The sequence below is a fragment of the Molossus molossus genome, unplaced genomic scaffold (assembly GCF_014108415.1).
Source record: "Molossus molossus isolate mMolMol1 unplaced genomic scaffold, mMolMol1.p scaffold_m16_p_8, whole genome shotgun sequence".
NCBI lineage: Eukaryota > Metazoa > Chordata > Mammalia > Chiroptera > Molossidae > Molossus > Molossus molossus.
In genome coordinates, this window is record NW_023425402.1 from 53,823,701 (window position 1) to 53,848,772 (window position 25,072).

The 25,072-nt window shown below is 34.4% G+C and overlaps 1 protein-coding gene across 2 annotated transcripts in view; it reads left to right on the forward strand.

Moving 5' to 3' along the window:
- The window catches only part of ASCC3 (activating signal cointegrator 1 complex subunit 3), a 303,300-nt gene that overhangs the window by 77,796 nt on the left and 200,432 nt on the right, over nucleotides 1-25,072 (forward strand). For both annotated transcript variants that reach the window (XM_036248171.1, XM_036248170.1), the window contains 3 exons: nucleotides 3,772-3,972; nucleotides 4,421-4,561; nucleotides 19,923-20,087. In XM_036248171.1, coding sequence (XP_036104064.1) covers nucleotides 3,772-3,972; nucleotides 4,421-4,561; nucleotides 19,923-20,087 — 507 coding nt within the window. The remainder of the gene's footprint in view (nucleotides 1-3,771; nucleotides 3,973-4,420; nucleotides 4,562-19,922; nucleotides 20,088-25,072) is intronic.

The following is a 25,072-nucleotide window of genomic DNA, read 5'->3' on the forward strand; positions in this document are numbered from 1 at the left end:
TGAGTTTAGCATATGTAAACACATGAAACCATCACCACCACCATACCGGCATGACAATGCCAATAACTGTCACTTCCAAAAAGTTGTGACCCCCTGCGATCCTTTCTATATTTCCCTCTGTTCACCTCCTATCCCAAACATAAACTAATCTGCTGTCTGTCACTATAAATTAGTCTATGTTTTCTAGATTTTTATATAAATGTAACCATGCAATATATACTTTTGTTTGGTCTGGCTTTTTTCATTCAACATAATCATTTTGAGATTCATCGATTTTGTTACACGTTTCAATACTTTATTTCTTTTCATAGCTGAGTAGTAGTCCACTATATGATTATGCCACTTTTTTTTATGCATTCATTTATTTGATGGACATTTGAGTTTCTGGTTTTAGGCTATTAGAAACAAAGCTGTTTTGAACATTCATGTACAAGTGTTTGTATGTACATATATTTATTTTTCTCGTTGAATCCTAGAAATCATACAACTGGTACATGTTAACTTTTTTTAAATTATCAAATTGTTTTCCAAAGTGATCGTACTATATTATACATACTTACCAATAGTATGTGTGAGTTTCAACTTCTTCACATTCTCACCAACACTTGCAGTGGTCAACTTTGAAATTTTAGCCATTTTAATAGGTGTGTCATGTTACCTTATTGTCATTTTAGCTTAAATTTTTCTTATTACTGCTGTTGTAGAACATCTTTTAATGTCCTTTTTGCTATCCAGATATTTTCTTTGGTCAAGTGACTATTAAAATCTTTTGCCCATTTGATTGCTTGTTTTCTTAGTGTTGTATTTGGAGAATCTTTTATATATTCTAGATACAATTCCTTTATCAGATAAATGCTTCATAAAGATTTTCTTCCATACTGTGGCTTCTCCTCTTATTTTCTTATCAGCTTGAGGATTATGGGTTTTTAATTTTGCTTAAGTTCAATTTGTTTGTGTATGGATTAGGTTATATTTCAGAAATATTTTCTTAAGATCACAAAGAATTGCTTTCTTCTACACATTTTATAGTTTTATGTTTAGCGTTTAGGTCAGTGACCCATTTTGAGTTCATTTGTGTGTAGTGGGAGGCATGGCTCCGAGTTAACTTCCAGGGGTGGTCATTTGTTCCAGCATTATTTACTACAAGTGCTATCTTTTATTTGGTCTCTTCTGAGTCCTATGTGTTTTCACTGAATTTTAGAGTCAGCTTGTCAATTTCCACAGAAAAACCTACTGAGATTTTGGTTAGAATTGTATTGAATCTTTAGATCAATTTGGGAAGAATTGACGTCTTAAGAATACTGAGGTGTTTTTGATTTTTTTTTCTCAGCAAATTTATATAGTTTTCAGTATATAAATGTTTCTTGTCACTTTTCAGATTTATCCCTGAGTATTTCCTAATTTTGATGCTATCGCAATTGATTTTTTAATGTTAAATTGTTAAATCCACCCTTCATTCCTGTGATACATATTATGACGTAGAATTTGATATACTAAATTTTTTTCTAGTCTATTCTCACTTCTCCAATGTTTCTGAATTGTCTAAACCTCCATGTAGAATTGATATTATTTCTTTTGTTGTTAATCCTTACCCGAGGAAGGGGGGGAGAGAGAGAGAGAGAGAGAGAGAGAGAGAGAGAGAGAGAGAGAGAGAAACATATATGTGAGAGAGACATGAGAGACACTTCAATTGGTTGCCTTCTGCAAATGCCCTGACCAGGGCTGAGGATTGAACATGCAACCCAGTTTGGTGCATTTAACTGGGAATTGAACCCATGACCCTTTGGTGCACGGACCAACACTCTTAACCACTGAGTCACACTGGCCAGGGCCATATTATTTCTTTTTTAAATGTCAGGTAGAATTTACCAGTGAATGTATCTGGGCCTGATGTTTTCTTTGTGGAAAAAATTTTAGCGTCAGCCTAAATTTCTTTAATAGGTACAGAATAGGGTTGTTTAAGCTGTATCTGTCTTTTTGAGTGACCTTTGGTAATTTGTGGTTTTTAAGAAAGTTGTCCATTTCTCTAAGTGGTCAAATTTTTTGGCATAAAGTTGTTTATAATATTCTCTTGTTACTTTTTATATATCTGTAGCATCTGTTGTGATACAACTTTCTTATTCTTGACATTGGCAGTTTGTGTCTTTGCTCTTTTTTCCTGATTAATCTGGTCAGAGATCAGTTGTATTGATCTACCCAAAGAAAGAACTTTTCTATTTTGCATTTTATTGGTATCCACTTTAATCCTTATTATCTTCCTTATTTTATTTACTTTGGCTTTAATTTTCCCTTGTCCTAATATTTTATTCTGCAAGCTGAAGTCATCCATTTGAAACCTTTCATCTTTCTCATATAGGTGCTTAGTACTATATATTTTCCCCTAATTATTGCTTTAGCAACATCCACAAATTCTGAGTTTATGTTTTCATTTGGTTAAAAATACTTAATTTTCCTTATGATTTCTTCTTTCATCCATGGCTTATTCAGGAAATGTGTTATTTAGTTCCAAATAGTAGGAGGGATCACATTACCAGATTTCAGGTTATACTTGGATATTTTCCAAGGCTCTTTAAAGATTTCTGATTTAATTTCACTGTGATCCGAAAACATACTTGGTATGAATTGCTTTATTTTCATTTTATTGAGACTTTTTTTATGGCCGGAATGTGGTATATTTTGGTAAATGTTCTATGAGCAATTGAAAAGAATGTATACTGTCCTAATGTTAGATTAATAAATGTCAGTGAGGTCAAATTAGTTGAGCTGTTCAAGTCTTTAGCTTTTCTGATTTTCATGCCTACTTGTTCAATCAGCTATTGGACAGGGATATCGAAATATGATTGTAATTGTGGATTTGTCTATTTGCCTTTGCATGTCTATCATTTTTGCTTCATGTATTTTGAAGATCTGTTACTAGATATAAAATAATTTAGAACTGTTATGTATGACCACTGTTTCATTATAAAATGACTGTCTTTATTCCTGGTAATATTGGTGTCTCTAAAATCTATTTTTTTCCAGACATTAAAATAGTCATTGTTATTTTCTGTTAATCTTCCCATCCAGTGTTTCATTTACTCTCAGACTGCAGACACTTTTTATATAGGAAGTCTGTAGGAAAAATTATATAGCTACTCTGTCTCAGTTTTTCTCTATTAAAAAAACATAGCAATAGTACCTATAACATAGAATTGTTCTCATGATAAAATAAGGGGATATATCATAGTGCTTATAATCGCATATGTTGTCATGTAAGCTCTGAATGAATGCAGTCTGCAGCTGTTATTCCTATGATTACAGATTCCTTTTCAAAAAGTTTTTCTAAACAATCCATGAGATATTGAAACTGAAATGTCCTTTAATTTATATCACCAAGAAGTTTCTTATTTGCACATTCGTTAGTCATCTTCAATCTAAGTAATCTAGAATATCATCATATAAACTCAGAAGACACCTGTGTTTAATTTTGTTTCCCTTCCTTATTAATTTATCATTGTTTTATATTTAGGATTGTGCACAAAGATCCAGGTATAGTCCTATTATCATTTCTTTTTCAAATTTAGTGAGTTGCAATTCCCAAATACATTAGAACTGTATAGTAGTTGTGAATTGCTCACAATTGCACACGCTTTCATTTAAATATAGGACACTTTAGGAGACTAAACAAATTAGTCATTTGTTTTTAATCAAGGGAAGTAAATGTTTGCATTTACTGTTTTGTATGGGTTCTTCGCATTATTACCATTTATAATGGGTCATGTCTTTTTTTAGATTGGTCAACTTGCTTTTAAAGGAATGAGGAGACTCAATAGAATTCAGTCAATTGTGTTTGAGACTGCCTACAAAACCAATGAGAATATGCTGATTTGTGCCCCTACTGGAGCTGGAAAGACCAACATCGCAATGCTTACAGTTTTGCATGAAATTCGCCAACATTTTCAACAGGGTGTTATCAAAAAGAATGAATTTAAGGTAGGAAACTAACAAGCTAGACAACAGCTTTTTAAATTGTAAAATTAAAATTATTTGGCCATTGTACATGTTATATAAAATCTGAAAGTTTTTTAGGATTATTGTGCACCAAGTCACATAAAGAATGTTGCTTGATTTACTTCATTACAATTAAGGCAGCCTCTGTGTTATGAAAATTCCATTACTCCTGTGAAAAGCTATGAAAATACAGTTAGCTTTGAAGCAGAACCAATTTTCCAAGTGATAAGGCTATATAAACAAATTCCATTGTCTTTTCAATAGTTGTATACTTATTCAACAAAGATAAGTACTTTTCATATATCACTATTAAGATTTTTCACTTGAAGTGGCTAGAATAATATTTCACAATGAATTATGACTCGTATTGACTACTGTGAAACAAATTGTAGTTTTGCTCATTCATCAACCTAGCGTTTCTTTGGTACAGATTGTATATGTTGCCCCAATGAAAGCCTTGGCAGCTGAAATGACAAATTACTTCAGCAAACGTCTAGAGCCACTGGGCATCGTTGTGAAAGAATTGACTGGTGATATGCAGTTGTCAAAAAATGAAATTTTACGAACCCAGGTATGTTGCATACTTAGATTTTTTTAATACTTTTTTTCCCCCAGTTAATTGTGAAAATTATTCAATAGCTACATCTGAAGTAACTATAAAACATAATATAGACATGATGTAAAGAATTCTATTTTTAACCTTGTCTTCTACAAAAGAGGTTTTTGGTGGCTCTTTGTTTTATGGTAACCCTTCTAACTTCTGCGATTTTTGCTATATCTTGGGTTTGATTCCTGGTATTGATTTTAACTCTGTTGACAATTAAACTCTGTTCTTTTAAAACACAAAGGAATAAGTATAAGACATATTTGAGTTTTAATAGCAGAAAAACATTAAATCTTTAAATGATTCCCCTAGTCTCCTAGACCATTCCATAATGATGATTTAAATGAAAAGTTCTTAGTCATTCTTTATTATTTCATCAAATAGGAAGTTATTTAGTCATGTTTTGTATATAACATTCTGTTAGGTGAAATGCATGACAGCAGAGACATTCAAGCTTCACAGTTCATGCCTTCAAGGATCTTATGACTGAGTAGGCAAAAACTGTATTAGAACTACAACTAGGTTATCATTAATGGATACACAGAGTAGGTAAGGTGATGTTTATAGTGCTTTTAAAAAATAAAATACCAAATGACCAAATATTAATGGGATAATGCAGGGGAGTTTGATAGGAAATAGATGGTATAGCTTTTCGAACAATGGATGGACATTGATTTAAAATGTGACTGGAGGGTGTATTAGTTTTCTTAGGCCGCCATAGCAAATTACTACAAGCTTAGTGGCTTAAAGTAACAGAAACTTGGCTCTCTCACAGTTCTGGAAGTCAGAAATCCAAAATCAAGGTGTCAGCTGGGTTAGTGTCTTCTGGAGGCTCTGATGGAGTGTTTTTCCCATGTCTCTCTTGTCGTTTCTGGTGGCTGCTGGCAGTTCTAGGCATTCCTTGATCTGTAGGCACGTCGCTCCCATCTCTGCCTCTGTCTTCACGTGGCCTTCCTCCCTGGAGTCCTTTCCCCTGCTCCTCTCTTCTAAGAACACTGTTCATTAGGTTTCGGCCTTTTTCTAATCCAATATAAATACATTTCAAGGTATTTTACCTTCATAACATCTGCAAAGAACCTTTCCCCAAATAAGGTTACATTCAGTTTCTGGGTGGATATATCTTTTTGGGGTGTCCACTACAACAGATACCGGGTACACTGAAAACCAGATTCCAGTTAAATGCTTTTTGGGGTTGATAAGGGTAGAGTGCATTTTAATCTACATTTATGTCAATTTTACCAGGTATCCTTAAGTTTGCCTTTCATAGATATTTTTTAAGATTTGATCCAACCTCATACATTTATTTTACCCATAACAATTTTCAGAAATCTTAATATTCCAAATTAATTTTTCTAAAAATCAGTAAATATATCTGATATATTAAATGCATGATGCCTTTTATCATCATTATTTAGTATCACCTGCCTGGAAATATTTTAATAATTTATTTAAGTGTCTTTTAATTAAAAGGACTTTCTCTAGTCTTTGATATATAATCAAATTTGTATATTCTTTATGAAATTTGAATGATTAGATATCATCCAGCCTTTTCTTTGAAGGATTCTAAATTCGATTTTGTTAAAGTATATTTTTACATGCAGTAACCTTGCCTAACAAATTTTTTTCTTTTTATGTAATTGGTACATTTAACATAATAACCTGAATCATGTTTAAAATTTTAAGTTTATACAACAAAGAGAAGGGAGTTTTACACATTTGTATAAAACAGTACAATATTATGTACAGTTTGCATATTTATGGACACATTAGATTTTGAAAGTTTGTTCATGTTTTCATAAATTGGTGTTATATATGATAGGTTCCAAGGCTAGCTCCTAGGGAGCTCTGCACATATAATTGTAGAGATCAGATACCAGAAACTATACATCAGGACACAGACTACTGGTTAAATTTTTTTAATGTGTGATTTTACTTTTATAATGTCTTGTAAAGACATATGCATTCAATCAAAATTTGGTATTTAACAAATTATCTTTATTAAAACCTAAATTTCTTGAAATTACAACCATTGTAGAATGTCTGAGACCATGCTTATGATGTATCTTACTTAAAGAAATGAGTTTTGCCCTGGCTGGTTTGGCTCAGCGGTTAGAGCATTGGCCTGCGGTCCGGAGAGACCTGGGTTCGGGTCCCACTAAGGACATGTACCTCTGTTGCAGTTTGTCCCCGGCCCTGGTTGGGTCATGAGGGTGGCAGCCACTCGATGTGTCCCTTTCACGTTGATGTTTCTCTCTCTCTCTCTCTCCCTCTCTCTCCCTCCCGCTCTATCTGAACAAAAAAATGGAAGAATGTCCTCGGGTGAGGATAAACAAAAAGAATTAAAAAAAAAAAAAGAAAAGAGTTTTGTATCCTGGTGGGTACAATACAGTTTAGGGAGTAAATTAAATCAAATTATTTCTGTTTTATTGCTTGGAGATTAAAAAATTAGCATTAAGAAATTTACTGTAAATGGTAAGTTTGGCCTTGGCAGTCTTATCCCACTGTTAAGCCAAATCCAGGGCCCTTCCTCTGTGTCTCTCTGCTTTAGTCTTTCTGCATACCATTAACAGACTCGCTGTTTAAAACCCTGCCTTGATTTTTTTTCATTCCTATCGCTGTAGAGCAGGCGTTGTCAAAATGTGGTATGGGTTCAGCCAGGGCTTCCTAAGGCTCCTTCCCGGAGTTGACAAGACTGAAACCAGTATTCATATTAATATTGGGATGTTGTTTTCTTTCACTTGATTCTCTGACAAGTATTTAGTAGTTACGTAGTCCAGAGGCTACATAATGTGTGATTGCATCACTGACAGTTAATGGAATCAGTACTTTATATTTTGTGTTGTAAAAATTCCTCAGTTTTAATTTCTAATACAAGAAATATCCATAGATATAACCCACAAAAAACTAAAGCTCTTTGAGGCCGCAATAATTTTTAAGAGTGCAAAGGAGTCCCCAAATCGAAATGTTTTGAGAACTCCTACGACACAGGAAAGCTCCTTACACATGACATTGGATTCTCCACAACCTATATCCAGTCTGTCTTTCAACCAATGCCCCAACTGCTTTCCAATATAAATTATGAGCAGACCATTTTTGCTTCTCCAAAATAACAATCCTCAAATAACATTTTCTTTAATGACCTTTGATATTTAGTAAGTTTCCTTGGGCATTTTCTTTCTTTTTTTTTTTCATAATGCCTTCCTTTATTTAATGACATTTGTTCAAATCTTACCCATTCTTCAAAACTCAGTTTGAACCCTGTGAGTACTTTATTTCCTTTTACCTGAGTCTTATAGCAGCAACATTCATTTATATCTATGAAATAATACCTTGTCCACAAAATCTGTGCTTTTGGATCTGAGGTGGTCTTAGAAATCTGGACCACTCTCTAATAAATCTTGATTGTTCTTATATTGTATCCAACTGTGATATTGATGCTAATGAAAAAATACTTATGGAAAGACAGGCAGTAACATTTGAATTAAAATGATGATTCAGTCACTATGCTAAGTGTACATGCATCCTCACTCAGTCAGTACTAGAACTTTACTGAGTGGTGTCTTCATTTTACAGATCCAAGAAGTCAAACTCAGTAAAATGTACCTTGATTTACAGATTATATTTTCAAAAAGTTTATTAATGAGCATCTCTTTTTTCCCATTTGCTCATCTCTGTACCTTTTTAGACCTGCTCTGTATCCTTCATGAATATGTGTTAACTCTGCCAGGGCAGGGACCATGTGCTTGGCCTTAATAAGTTGAACCTCCTAGATTGTGCTTGCTCTTTTTGTTTGTTTGTTTTGTTTAATTGGCAGATATTTTTCCATTGATTTCTAGATAAAGTGAGAGGAAGGGAAGGAGAGAGAGAGAGAAAAAGAGAGAAAGACACATCAGGGTGAAAGAGAGAAATGAATTGGCTGCTTCCTGTATGACCCTGACCAAGACCAAGGATCAAACCTGAGACTCTTGGTTTGGCCGCTTCCAAACAGGCCAGGGCTGTGCTTGCTCTTTATTCTCCTCCAAAGTAACCCTACGGCCAGTAATGCTAATTTTTTGTTGACCTGAAACTACATAGTTACTAACCTCTTCACCTGTCCTTCTGTGTGTTCTCACTGATGAATGGACTGTTGCATCGCTGCCTTTGAGGTTGGGCTTTAGAGAGAGCACAGCAGGAATATTGCCAGGCATGTGGCAGTACAGACGTGCTTAACTTTTAATTTTGAAATTTAAATTCTCTGCTTTCCCTACTTTTTCCACGTTTGTAATTTTTTTTTTTTCTTGATTGATTTTAGAGACAGAAGAAGGGAGAGGGAGAGAAAGATGGAAACATCGATGAGAGAGAATATTGATTGGCCACCTCCTGCATGCCCCACACTGGGCATTTGACCCACATCCTGAGCATGTATCCTGACTGGGAATTGAACCAGAACCCCTTGGTCCATGGGTCAACTCCCAACCACTGAGCCCACAGCATCCGGGCACATTTGTAATTTTTAATAGCTTTTCATGATTCCCGTTTTATATTTTTTGGTAAATTAGAATCCGATAATTAACACAATTAAATACAATCTTAAATTTTTCCTGTTATTTTTTAAAACATTTTCAGTGATGTTAGTTTATCTATTTTTTTTTTTTTTAATATGGGAAGGTAAATTCTCTGTCATGCTGTTCTGATCGCATTATTCCCTTGCTCATAAACTTGTGTTTATTCTTTATTGCTTATTGAAGTAAGTCCAACTACTAAGCTTGTTAAGAACCTTGTATAAATGAAGTATAATATGAGATGTGATCTGCTTTGTGGTTCACAAGGGACTGTCAGGTCTAGCAAGAGTTATGACTTTATTGAGGTTTGAATGTAAAGTTTTCATTTCCAAGACAATTATATAATTCTAAGGTTTATTCTAAGAATAATTCCTTGGTGTTCAACTGAAAAGCAACTTTGAACAACTTAGTAAGTTTCTCATCAGTTCAAACACCCACCTATTTTTTATTATTCTACATCTACCATCAATTTCAAACTTCTCTTCCTAAATATACCCTTTATGAAGATTTACTATTTTATAATATTCATTGTGATTTTCAGTGGTTCCATTGAGCAATTGTGCTTTTCCTTATACCTTCTCTTTCCTCAACTCAGATGATCTCTTCTGCATTCCTCCCTAGTGTCCCAGATGCAGTGTTCCTCTGAACCTCAGTGAAAGTACTGGTCAGAAACTTTAGGAAAGATTTCTCCTGTCCTGGCAGTGTGCTGTGTCACAGCAATGCCTTTGCTCAGTTCTAAAGTTGTTTTCCTTCTTTTATGTTGCTTTGCTCATTCTTATCCTGGGCTGAGTTTGTCTGTGCAGCGTTAGTAGTTGAGATGAGTTAGTCCAGGTTTTATTTTTGTTTCTGTTTTGGTTGAGGATAGAGGGAGATTCTGTCCTAGCTCTCAGGCCCCGGCAGCAGCAAAGGGCAGCTGAATTTCTGTTTTGTTATTCCGCTACATCAGAGCTCCAGCAGCCTTAGTGTGTGGTGTGCATATGCAAGTGCTCATGTCACACGCAGTGTTAGTGTTACTGCTGTCATTTACTCTTTTCTTAGTGGGTTTTTTCCTATTGTATATATTTTATTTCACTGAGAATATGTATATGCTTATGGGTGGGGGTAGGAAACCAGGGGAGATGGGAAAATTGTTTAGAAATCATATATGCTCAGGTTGCAGTTTTATCTGAATATCTGTGCATAAGCTTAACATTGCTACCTTTCTGTATAAAATCTGAGATGTCTTTATCGCCATTCCAGAAGGATATTTTTGTTGGATATAGACTTGTAGGTTTTCAGTTACATTCTTTCAGTACTTAAAAATTGTGCCACATTTTTCTAGCCTCTAAGGTTTCTGAAGTAATATCTGCTGCCATTAAAATTGTTGTTCCCCTATAGGTGATGTGTTGTTAGTTTCTCTCAATCTCTTTTTAAGATTCTGTTTTGTCTTTAATTTCCAAAAGTTGAATTATGATATGTCTAGTTGTAGATGCATTTGACTTTATCACGTTTAGTGTGTATTCAACGTCTAGAATCTGTAGGGGGTTGTTGTTGTTGTTGTTGTTAAATTTGAGTAATTTTCAGTCTTTATTTCTTCAGCCCCACACTCTTTCTCCTGTTTTTCTTGGATAACACTGACAGGAATGTTTGTTCTTTGGTTACTGTCCCATAGAACCCTGAGGGGATTGGTTCATTATTTTTCAATATGTATTGTATGTTCTTCAGATGGGTAATTTCTATTGATCCATCTTTGAGTCACTGATTCTTTCATCTATTATCTACATTTTTGATAGTGAGCCCTACCAATGAGTTTTTATGTAACATGTATTTTTTAGTCCTCAACTTTCTATTTGGTTTTACTTTATATCTTCTGTTTCTTTGCTGAAACTTATTTTTTTTTCATTTATTTCAAATTTGTTTGAAATTGCTCCTTGGATTTTTAAACAGGTTGAAAAGCCCAGTCTTAGTGATGAAGTAGAAATATTCTGATATATTGATTTAGTTTAGAAATTAGTGTGGTATTCTATTTGGTATAAGGTTGCTTCTTATTTCCCTAGTTGTCTTCTTTGTTCAATTTGGGATTTGTTTTTAATAGTACTTATTTTAGAAGCAGGATCAAAAAACAATGTTCTTCTATATTTCGAAGGTGATTCTGGACTGTTTAAGCTTAAATTTTCAAGTGACTACGCAAACATAATTAGTGTGTTTGTGGTGGCAGTAATGACTTTTCAGTCCTTTATTTTATTTTGTTTTTTCTATTTGCATTTTCAATTTTATGTAATTAAGAAACAAATAACCAAAATGAAATTTTAAGCTTTCTTTTTAAAAGAGAGATATCTAAACAATGGAAATATAGTTCAAAATGTGAAAGCTTTGATCTCTAAGAACAATGATTAGTTTTAATATACCTAACCATGTATTTATACATAATGGAATTAGATGTCTACTACTTTTAAAATCCCTGATGAAATGTAAAAATTATTTGCCAGGATAACCATTTTCTGCATTGAAGAAATGACATTAAGAAATAATGGGAGTTCTTGTTTGAAGAATATCTCATTACATTTACTAGTAAGAAAGCTATAAATTATTTTGAAGAATCATGGTAATCTTAGTGTTAGTTTTGATAATTTTTACTTCTGCAAGTTTTAAAAACTACTTATAAAGTATATTTAAATACTTTGAGTAAAAAGTATACTCCTATGTATAAACTACTACTTTTAACTGTTCTTAATATATTTGGGTTGGAGAGAGTAGTAAGAAAACTATAATTTTTGATGCATAAATATCTATCTAATGGATGCAAATTATGTATTATGTGAAACTTTTTTCTTAGATTATAAAATAAAAGCACTTGGGGATCTAATTATCTTTGCTGTCATTTAAAAAATTTGAATAACAATTTTGGCTATTTCATAAGTATTCCTTTGGGAAAAATAGATTGCTTCATAGTATTTAGGGGAGTGAACAGGGGATAGGGGGTCATATTTTATTAACGGTTTCTATTTTTTTGTTTCTTTATTGGTTTTTAGAGAGAGAGGAAGGGAGAAGGAGAGAAAGATAGAAACATTGATAAGAAAGAACATCGATTGGCCACCTCCTGTACGCCCCTCACTGGGGATCTGGCCCACAGCCTGGGCATGTGCCCTGATTGAGAATCAAACTAGCAACCTCCTGGTGCATGGGTCGATGCTCAACCACTGAGCCACATCACTGGGCCAATATCTATTTTTTTAAAATTTTGTGTTACATCAACGTTTAGTTACTTTTTTTTTTTTTCTATCATGTGATTGTTTCATGTTTTTATGGATGTTAACTAAGTAAAAATAGCTAGAAGTCTGAAATTAAGACTTCTGATGCTCAGAGAGATCTCTTTTATGCCTTTCTCCAAGCTCCCGGTTACTGCTGAAATCTTTGTGTTCCTTCATGTATGGGCCCATCACTCCAATCTCTGCTTCAGAACACATGGTGTTGTCTCTCTGTGTTTTTACAGGTCCCTCTTTTTATAAGAACATCAATAGCTGTATTACGTTTATTGGTAAGAATGCTGTAAATTAGCTTTAGGATGTTTTTGTTTCTTTTCTTAATATTATGAAATTTTTAACTAAGAATAGTATAGAATTGTTTTAAAACATGGAAATTCCAAGATTACATTCTTTATGCTTTAGTTGACCATTTCTTTTCAACAAAGAATATACAGTAAGAATACCTTTATATTTGGAGATTTCCCAATTAATTGTTATATTTTTATTTTGTAATTGAAGTCTGTCATCCTTGAGATAAATACAGTTAGATACTTCATAGGACTTTAAGCTTTACATGTGAATTAATGGGAGAGGAAGGAACATAAAAAATGTAGGAGAGGAGCCCTGGCCAGTTTGGCCCAGCGGTTAGTGTGTCGGCCTCTGATCCACAGAGACCTGGGTTTGGTTTCCGCTAAGGGCATGTACCTTGGCTAGTTTGTCCCCGGCCCTGGTTGGGTTGTGCGTGTGGCAGCCACTCGATGTGTCCCTTTCATTTCGATGTTTCTCTCTCTCTCTTCCTCTCTCTCCCTCCCGCTCTATCTGAATAAAAAATGGAAAAATGGCCCTAGCCGGTTTGGCTCAGCGGTTAGAGCATCAGCCTGCGGTCCTGAGAGACCCAGGTTCGGTTCCCGCTAAGGGCACGTACCTCAGTTGCAGTTGTCCCCAGCCCTGGGTGGGTCGTGTGGGTGGCAACCATTTGATGTGTCGCTTTCACGTCGATGTTTCTCTCTCTCTCTCTCCCTCTCACTCTATCTGAACAAAATATCGAAAAATGTCCTCGGGTGAGGATAAAAAATAAAATAAAATAAAATAAAATAAAGGAAAAATGTCCTTGGGTGAGGATTTAAAAAAAAAAAAATGTAGGAGAGGAAACAGTTGGAACTAACTGATTTGTTGTAGTGTCCTAAGGGGCAGGTATAATCTGCAGGCTGTCAGATTCTATTAGGGGGTCTGTTGCTACCCATCAGAGCTGACATGTGTGTAGCAGAGATTAGTGTAACTATAATTATATATATGTTTATGGAATCTAAACCATGTGACAGTTTAGATTTAATCTTTAAATTAAAATATTCATATAATTTATAAGCTTGTTGGTTGAGTAGGTATGTGATTATGTATTTTAAAAAGGAAAACAGACTTCCTAAATCTGACAAACTGTTTCTTGGTCTACTTCTGTAGCATTAGAATGTGATTTGTAGCAACTCCAGGCTGTTTTCACCACAGATGTATTAAGCAAGCATTCATGAATATTGCTCTTTAGTTAGTTAATAGATTCTAACATTTTCAACTAAAGGAACCATATTTCATCATCTGTAAGACACATTTTGAAAATTTGTTTGATAGTGCTTTTCTTTGAACTTCTTAGTGACACACACAAAAAAAATTATAACTTATAATCAATGGCTCCTGAAATTTGATAAAATATAGTAATGTACTCTCTTAGATTTTAATGACTATATTGTAGTTTACCATTTAGGTTTATAAAAAAGTCATTTATATATTGAGTTTAAACATTTTTGTTTAATATTTTACAGTGTAGGTATCAAACATTTCAAATATTATAAAGGCAAGAAAGTATAGTTTCATTTTTATTTTTTTGTATTATTTTTATTTAACATAGTTAACATTTTTCTAGTTTACATTTATAGCTATCTGCCTCAAGGAAAAATACTGCACCAACAGTAAAAATGAATTTTAAAAATGTTAAAATTCAGTATGATATCAATATGACTTGCATAACTTTACAATAGATGTAATAAGGTTTTGTTAAACATAAAACAGATGATTTTTAGAGATCACATCATTTATCTGTTTCTGAGGCTGGATATATATTGCTGATAGAATATAATTTTAGGACTATGTTTATCTGCATAATGAATTAATTTATTGAATTGGAAGGTTTATGGACTGGGCTATGTATGAATAATATGAAAAAACAAGAATATGTTTTGTTTTTAAGTAGGGAGCAACAAGGATAACATTAAGAAAATATGAGGATTTCGCAATCTTAATTATGTGTCTAATTTTTCTTCTCGGGTTAAAGATTTCTCATAAGTATATTGAACTTCCTTATGCTTATGCTTTTGGTCTCTGGTTAAGGAGAAGATTGATAAGTGTGCAGGAAATTGACCTAAATTTAGGAGCTATCATCTATACTTAAAAAATAAAGTATTTCCAACAACAGGGTGAGGAACTTAGACTTACACATGAAATTTCTATTTGGTACCACCATCAAGATGCTTATAGTAAACATAGAAGAACATACTTATATATACAATACACAAGAGATGCTATGTGAATAATGAATGTTAGAAGTGCAAAGTATCTGCCTATTTTTTTCTCACAGCCTAGAATATTCTTCTTTTTTTCTTTGGCAGACTCTTATTCACCCATTCAATTGTGATATCCCTTCTTGCCATTTAAGTTTTGTTTTTAATTTTTATTTTTTCTTTATTGATTTCAGAGAGAGGAAGGGAGAGGGAGAGAGAGCTAGAAACATCTATGAGAGAGAACATCGATTGATCGCCTCCTGCATGCCCCCTACTGGGAACTGGGCCCACAGCCTGGGCATGTGCCCTGACCAGGAATCGAACCAGCGACCTCCTGGTGCATTGGTTGACGCTCAGCCACTGAGCCACACTAGCCAGGATTAAGTTTTGTTTTTAATTATAAGTTATGTATAATTATGATAGCATGTATACACACAACTTACTATTATTGAAATAAAATATATGCATAGAATAGTGCCAACATTGTTAAGTGAACAGCCTGATAAATTTTTCTAAAGTGAATATGCTAATGTAATCACCACCCACAGGCAGAAGAATGAAAATGACCACCTATCTTATATCATTCACAGAATGTAACTGAAAATGGGTAGACTTACTATAAGACCTGTAACTGTAAGACTACTTGAAGGTAATATAGGGAAAATGTTCTTTGACACTAGGAATTGGTTTTTGAACATGACACCAAAAGCACATGAAACAAAAACAATAGCAAGCAAGTGGGATGAAAAAGCTTCTACATAGGAAAAGAAATGATCAACAAAATGAAAAAACAAGCTATGGAATGGGAGAATATAATATCAAACTATCTGATAAGGGATTAATATCCAAAATATGTAAGAAACTTATAAAACTCAATAGCAGCCCTGGCCTGTTTGGTTCAGTGGTTAGAGCATTGGCCTGTGGACCAGAGAGTCCTGCGTTCAGTTCCTGCTAAGGGCATGTACCTCGGTTGCAGTTTGTCCCCAGCCCTGGTTGGGGTCGTGTGAGTGGCAACCACTCGATGTGTCCATCTTGCGTTGATGTTTCTTACTCTCTCTCTCTCTTCCCCCCTTTCTCCCCCTCCTGCTCTATCTGAAGATAAATGTAAAAATGTCCTTGGGTGAGGATTAAAAAAAACCTCAATAGCAAAATACAGTCCAATTAAAAATGACAAAGGTCCAGCTGGTATGGCTTGGTGAATTGAGCATTGTCCCAAGCACCAGGAGGTCACCAGTTCAAGTCCTGGCTTGTAGGCTTGATCCTCAGTGGGGGGCATGTGGGAGACAGCCCCAATCTATGTTTCTCTCTCATCGATATTTCTCTCTCATTGATGTTTCTATCTCTCCCTCTCCCTTCCTCTCTATAATTAATAAAGGAAAAATAAAATAAAAAAAATAAAGAAGACAGACAATGGCCACCAGACACATGAAAAATGCTGAACATCACTAATCATCAGAGAAATGTAAATTATAACCACATGAAATCTCATTGCACACCTGTTAGAATGGCTGTTAACCAAAAAGATAGGAGACAGCAAATGTTAGCAAATGTGGGGAACCCTTTTTGCCTTATTGGTGGGAATGTAAATTGTTACTGTCACTATGGAAAACAGTATGGGGAGGTTTCTTAAAAAACTAAAGAGAGGGCCCAGCCAATGTGGCTCAGTGGTTGAGCGTTGACCCATGCACCAAGAGGTGGCGGTTCTATTCCCGGTCAGGGCACATGCCCCAGTTGTGGGCCTAATCCCCAGTAGGGGGTATGCAGGAGGCTGCCAATTGATGTTCTCTCTCATCAATGTTTCTCTCTCTCTCCCTCTTCTTTCCTCTCTCTCTAAAAATCAATAAAGAAAAAATTTTTTTGTTTTAATTAAAAAGAGAACTACTGGATGATACAGCAATCCCACTTCTGGATATATATCCAGAGGAAATTAAATCACTGTCTTGAAGAGATATATGCACTTCTGTGTTCTTTGCGGTATTATTCTCAATAGCTAAGCAACAACTGAAGTGTTTATCAGTGGACAAATGGATAAAGAAAATGTCATACACACACACACACACACACACACACACACACACACAGTTGAATATTATTCAGCTATAACAAAGGAGGAAATTCAGCCTTTTCCACAACATGATAAACCTTGAGGGCATTATGCTGACTGTGAAATAAGTCAGAGAAAGATACATACTGTCTGTTTCACTTACATATGTCAAATTAAAATGCCACACTAAAACAGAGTATGATGGTGATTGCCAGGGGTTAGGGGGTGGGGGAAATGGGGACATGGTCAAAGTGTACAAGCTTACAGCTGTAAGATGAAGGTGTTCTGGAGATCTAATGTACCACATGATGACTATAGTTAACAATACTGTACAATATACTTGTAAGTTAAACGAGTATACCTTAAACGTCGTCACTGTGCATGTGCGCGCGCACACACACACAATATATAAATATATGTGTATCAAATCATCACATTTGCACCTAAATATATGTGTTAAATGTCGATAAGAATCTTAATAAAGCTGGAGGAAAAGAGACGAAAGGATAAAATGATTTCTCCTAGGTCACAATGTTTTAAAGGCAAAGGATAATACTATTGTTATTATCAATGTTTAAGTGAATTACCAGATGGACTGGTTTTTGACAGGTCTTAGGTTCTGTCCAGTCTTTTGGTTTTGCTGTCACACGGATGAGCATTTTAAAACACCAGTTGGCACAGTGGTGGTGTATATCATGTCAACTATGCGGTTTTCCCAGAGGACAGGCTGAAATTGGAACAGTTTAGAATGGTTTTTATTCTTCTGAGAGAATAAGTATTGAAAGAAATTTCAGTTGACAGTAAAAATATTGACAGTTAACCCATGCCCTAAGACAAGAGCAGCTGGACATGCCTTACATAAATTCCAGTTCATTAAGCAAATGTGACTTTAGTTCAGAGAACTTTAGTTCAGAGAACTGAGATAATGAAATAGTAAAAAAATATATTAATGAAGCCACTTATCACCATGCTGAAATAAAGTATAGAAAACAAAATGGTAGTAGAATGGATTTTTAAGATTTGGTGGTATAATTTTCTGATGTCTGAAAAATTTTGATTTTGCAATTTAATTGTCACCACATTATTATCCCTGTATGTTAATAAGAAAAAGTTGGCACAGTATTCTATGTTCATGGTGAGGTAGGTAGCCAAGCTTTGTATTTCTTATTATAATTTAATGATATACTTTGTAGCGTTCCTAATATTTACTAATAATAAGCTTGTTTATTTTATAATTTAGTGTGAAGTAAATTTACAGCTTAGGAAAATTGCTATTTTTAAAAACAGGCTTGGTTTTTATGATAGGGTTGTTAATATGTGATCCCTGGGTATATTTTTAATAATATATCTTGGGTTATTTTAAATTTATCATTTTTCTTTTTTTATATATATATATATTTTTTTCCATTTATTTTATTTTTGTTACAGATGTTCTTTTTTTTTTTTTTTTGGTACGTGCCCCTAGTGGGAACTGAACCTGGGACTCTCTGGTCCACAGGCCAACGCTCCAACCACTGAGCCAAACTGGCCAGGGCTAAATTTATCATTTTTCAAAGTAGACTGATTTATTATAATATAAAAGAGATGTTAATTAATGCACAGTGAATGTTTCAACCCATTTTAGATTTTAAAATTCATTATACATCCATTTATACTTAGTTCCAGTAGCATATTTTTTTAGTAAAATTTGATGTGCTCTCAACATTGCCATTTAGCTTTAGCAAGTTAACTAGGTAGCTTTGTATTTTTGGTATTTCACACTTTAGACATGAATTCCTCAATCTGTTTCGTTGTATTTTGCCAATTAATGTTGTGTTGAAGTACAGCTGTTAAATGTTGTGGTCAGTGTAGTTCATTTCACAATGACAGCAGTGTTATCTCTAATAATGTACCAGGTTATATAGACAAATTTGGATATGCATCTGTTAAGAATTTTTTATTTGCATTGTAAAAAAAGTAAAGATTATTTATTATCATCACTCTAGGTGACTTCAAAACAGATGTAAAATCACATAACAGAAATGTTGAGAGCAATCTGACCCCCATCTCGGTTAACCTCTTAAAGCATGCTTGTGTTGTGATTCTCAGCAGTCTCTGTAATCTGATGTACTGGCTAAGAATAGCTTTGGTTTCCATTTGTTACCTCATGGGTTCTTTGAATTATCTACATACAGGATTATTTTCTAATGTAACATTATAATAGAAGATATTTTTAAACTTGTCATCCTTTTCTCTACCACAGTATGCTTTTAGAGGACACAAACAATTCAACATGTGAAAAGCAAATAGATGTATAATCAAAGCTTCATGTCAAATGATCTGCTTCTGTGAAGTTCTCATAAGTGCCTTGGGTCTACCTCCTGCCCAGATCACCAGTGACTCACTGGGCTCCTGTTATCTGCCATTTATGTTGTAGTATATATATATTGGTTTTTAGTATAAAGTACTGCATGTATGGTTGATATTTAAAGACATTTTTAAAAAACTGGATATCAATAGTAAAGTTTCCTCTAAATGTGGATATGTACAAACAGGTGACCATTCCTGGAGTGGATTCTTGGTTTCTTTTTCCTTTCTATTTAGTGCTTTGTTCATTTCCTTGTCCCTTTTCAAAATAAAGGCCACTATCAGAATATGCAGGTTTAAAAGATAGTGTCATATGTTTTTTACATTGTAAGACACTTTAAAAAAAAAAAAAAAAAAACTTGTCTATTTTGTATACGTCACCCCACAATTTAATGACCAACTACTTCATTGAGTTTTAAATAACTAATATCGCAACTTAGAGAAAGGTCCTGTTGAAGTGACCTTTGCCTGCAGTGAATTAGAAACCATTCTGGGATATTTCTAACACTTTTTATTTGATCTGTACATAGGTGGCCAATCATACTTTTTATTGGATGACACAGTTGACAAATAATCTGTGGCTTTTTCTCCTTCTTCATTTGATTTTCTTTTCTTATCTTATAGATGCTTGTGACCACGCCAGAGAAATGGGATGTAGTGACGAGAAAGAGTGTTGGGGATGTAGCTCTTTCCCAAATTGTAAAGCTCCTTATTCTTGATGAGGTTCATCTGCTGCATGAAGACAGAGGACCAGTATTAGAAAGCATAGTGGCACGTACTTTACGGCAGGTAAGAGGAAGTTACTTAGAGATGAGTCACTTTTTAAATTTAAATGTAGTATTTAAAGACATATTTATACGTATTGCTCATGGGGAGAACGTTAATTTTACTATGGAGAAAACTTGAGCTCTTTTCCTGTTAAAAGCACCCTCTCTTCCTTCTAAGTCTTATTTTATCGAAGTCTCTCTAACTAAAATAAATATGGAAAACTTCTAAACCTGTATTGCAAAGCTAAGTCTGATATTGACTAAGTGATATTAAACTATGGTAGACCATAGTTTACCATATCATCATTATTTTTTAAAAGGGACATGTACATGTTGTCTCTAGTTTTAGATTTTTGTGGTTATTCATAAATAGTCAAACAAAAATTGGTAAATTCACCAATGTCATGTGGTTATTTTCTGATAGCCCCTCTTTTCATTAAGTGAAAAGTTATCTTAGAATACTCATGAGTATTAAAATGATGTTTGATGTTTGTTATTAAATTGTACGTGTTTGGAAAATAGATGAACACTAGTTTTCAACCTAGGAATGATTCGAATTCCTTGACTCCCATCTGTTATTGTCTTTGCTTCATATTCTCCTGGCTATATTTTCTTTCTGAAATAGCCAAGACTCCATGACCATTTTTTCTTTTGTTAATAGCCTGAACTTATCCCCTGACTACTTGGCAAAATTCCAACCATGAATAAATCAAATGATGTCAGTGCTTCCAGCCAGACTGCCAAACACCAGTGGAGATTACACAGGGATGTAGACTAGGGTTGCATACTTCATGGCCTGAATTCAGCTGGGTCCTTGGGGTTACCCTGTAACTTCTAAACAGGTTTTCTTCTTTTTTCTTACAGTGACTGTTTCCAAACTTCACTAGACTCTTCCCTCTTCTCCCTCACCCTGTCATGCCCCATTCTTCTATAACAATACTATTTACTGAACGAAAATGGAGGCTTTTATGCTTTAAGTACCTCAGTTTGTACCCCTTCCTCTTCCTCTTCCTCTCCCACCCAGATAAAAACCTCAAATCCCTGCCCATAGCTACACTCATCATTCCATCTTTGTCCTTTAATAAGAGGCCCCTTCTTGCCTTGCCTTGGACCTCATTTACTCCTTTGACTCCAGTTAGTTACGCTTTTCCTTTTCCTGTGTCTTTAACATCTCCCTCTCAGCGGACACTGTCTCTTCAGCTTGGAAGAATTGTGAAGTCTCTCTTGCCTTTACCTCTCTCATACCTATTTCTTTCCAGTAACTTCTGCTTAATAAAGCTCTTTACCACCTAGTTTCTGGAAATAGTAGTCTGTGATCACTGCTTCCCTTCTGACCTTCAGACCACTGCATTCTGTTTATTGCCCCCACATAGTAAATAAATGTTTTTTACCAGGATCACCGGTTACCAAATCCAAAGGATAGTTCTCAAACCAATTCTGTTTTTTTACCTTTTAAAACTACCCATTTTTATATTTGATATAACTCACTATTTTCTCTGTCTTGAAACTTTTTCCTTTGGCTCCATGGTGCCACCTTGCCCTGGTTTTCTTTGCTTGATTTTTTTTTTTTTTTAGCCTGCTTAGCTTCTCTTTCTTAGGCTCCATTGTCTCCATCACACCCTTGAATGTTTACATTCACTAAGACCCTGTCACATGCCATCTTTTTTTATTCTAACTATTTACCCAGTGCCAGGCCGGTGTGGTTGAGCCTCGACCCATGCACCAAGAGGTCACCGGTTCGATTCCCAGTCAGGGCACATGCCCAGGTTATGGGCCCGATCCCCAGTGAGGGGCATGCAGGGGGAGGCCAGTCGATGTTCTCCCTCTTCGGTGTCTCTCTCTCTCTCCCACTCTCTGTTCCTCTTTCTCTAAAAATCAATAAAGAAAAAAATGTTTTAATAATAATAATATTAATTAAGTAATTAATTAAATAATATTTACCCAGGGAAGTCACACTTCTGTGCCTATGTCATCTAAATCTTTACATGTTTTCCAAGTATCCCCTCTGATTTCTAGCTATATCCAGACACAGTCGTGTGTTTCTACTGATATTCCATAGACATCTCTTGCTAAACATGTCAGAAATTCTATCACATTTCCTGTGTGTTTATACATGGCATCACAATCCACTTGGTTCTCAATCCCAAATTCTGGGAGTCACACTCAAGTTTTCCTTCTTCCTTAACATTCTTTCCACCCCAATAACTAGATATCAAGTTTTTAATATTTTATAGTCTAAATATCTCTGATCCAGATCAACTTATAAAGTTATATTGCATTTTAAAATAATATGTTTCTTCTGGTAAATCACCATAAAATTCTAAATAGATTAATGATTCAAGTATATCAAACAAAGCTTCCAGTGCTTTAAAGAAAATATAAGAGCCCAGCTGGCGTGGCTCAGTGGCTGGACATCGACCCATGGATCAAGAGGTCGCTGGTTTGATTCCCGGTCAGAGCACATGCCCAGGTTGTGGGCTCAATACCCATTAGGGGGCGTGCAGGAGGCAGCCAATTGTGTGTTTCTCATCAATGTTTCTGCCTCTCTCTAAAAGAAAAATATCAGTAAAACATTTTTTAAAAAAGAAAATATAAGAGAACATTTAAAATAACCTAGGGGTGGAGAAACTATAAGTAAAATGCAAAACTTCAAGGTTATAAATGTGGCATACTTGAACATGTAAATATTAAAACTTGTGACCAGTAAGGATACCTCCAAAACGTTGAAATATAAGACTCAATAACACATTATATGTAGCTCATAAAATAAAGTATACATGTCCATTATATTTAAAAGGTGATTGTAAAATAATAAGAAATATACATCTTTTTAAATTTTGGAAATAAACATTTTATGATGGAAATAAAAATACTGAGAGTCATAGAAAATATGCTTAAAAGGAATCCAAATTACCATGAGTCATTTCTTTTCTATCAGGTTAGCAAAAGTAAAAAAAAATAATGTAATTTGGAAGCATGCACTAAAGTCAACTGTTTTTCCTTGTAGATATTTAACATGTGGAAATAATAGCAAAAAAAAGAATATTAACACCAGTATTCACTGAAGCCTACTTGTTAATGTAAAATATGTTGAAAACAACCCAATGTTTAACAAAAGAAGAAATAGTTTAATCAATTATATTACATTTCCAGTGGTTCTCAACCTGTAGATCGTGACCCCTTTGGGGGTCGAATGACCCTTTCACAGGGGTCGCCTAAGACATAACAGTAGCAAAAGTACAGTTATGAAGTAGCAACAAAAATAATTTTATGGTTGGGGATCACCACAACATGAGGAACTGCATTAAAGGGCCATGGCATTAGGAAGGTTGAGAACCATTGATTTATATAATAAAGTGCTACTTTGCAACCATTAAAAAGAGCTATATGAACGAGGCTTAAAAGATATCCACGTTAGGCCTATGTAGTTGGTTGAGCATCATCCCCTGCCCCAAAAGGTCGGTCACTGGATTCTCAGTTGGGGCACTTGCCCAGCTTGTGGGTTCAGTCCCTGGTTGGGATGGGTACAGGAGGCAACCAATCAATGTTTTCTCTCTCACATTGATGTTTCTTTCTCTCCCTCCCTCTCCTTTTCTTTCTCTCTAAAATCAATAAAAACATATTTTTCTAAAAAGATATTTATATCATATTCACTGAAAAGGCAAGTTGTCCTACATATGGGATAATCCCACTTGTGTAAAGAAAAATGTGCATTGTATTTATATTTTCATTCACTTAATGAACATTTAGTGAACACCTGCTATATGCCAGCCACTCAGTTCCAGGTACTGTAAATATAGTTAACAAAGTTTTGCTTACATTTGAATTTTACGCTAGGGTAAAGTAGGGTGCATTCACATGGAAGGCTATGCAACAAGCTGTAAAACTAATTTTACAATAGGGTTGGAATTAGAGGTTTTGGGACATGTTCACTTTTTACCACATAAATTAAAAATATGTGTGTAGACACACATAGATGCAAACACATATAACACAAAGGTTGAAATATTCCTTGTAGATATTTTGTGTGTAGGCACACAAAACTCAGGTTTTTGCTGATATGCAATAGAAGAATAATTTCAGACACAGGTATTTGTAAGACACAGGTAAAGGAAACTTTGAGAAGTCTGAAATCGCCATCACCACTCTCCAGGGCCTTTCTAGCCACAACGGATCTGCCCTGACCCGTATTTCACATATGAGATCTTAAAAGAAGTATGCAGGGCATTTACACAAAAGAGGACTACTTTGATCATGAGATCTTTTGATTTTTATACCCTGGTTCTTACATAGTTTAGTGACATTTTTCAGGCAGCCATTCCACATGAATCCATTTTTTAGGTTTATTTAGACTGAGTCATGTAGAGAGAGCATGTCCCTCAGCTAAAAGCATTGCAAAGATAAGGACTTTCCTGCAACTGTAGAACATTTGGGGCAAGTAAATATCATTAGTACATGTAACTGTCATTAGCATGTTTACAAGAGAATTTGAGCAGGACATCTATTTTTTTTTAACATTCCCAGTTGAGAGACAATATAGATCTGTATGTATGTACACAGACATACACACAACATAATATATATTTTAAAACAATCATAAAATTATAAAAATTCTGTAAATTATTTATAAATGCATAATAGTAGATTTATATATAATTGATAATTATATTGTATATAAAGTTAAATATGTAAAAATATATAAAATTATGTTATGGGTTTTATATGTAATATAATTATGTAAATACATGTATTAATTTGATATAGAAAAATACAATATATTGTATGTAATATAGATATAGATATAAATGTTTCCTACACATTGGCATCTCCATAATATAATCAAATTCCACTTATATAGTTTGTCATAAATATTAGATGATTTATTTTTATCTTAAGGAAAATTTTCAAATTGCTAAGCTAGACACTAAAGATTGTTGAAGTCATGATCCGTTCAATTTTTACTTCTACATATTTTTTAGCCACCCTAGGTTCCAGGCACACAAAAAT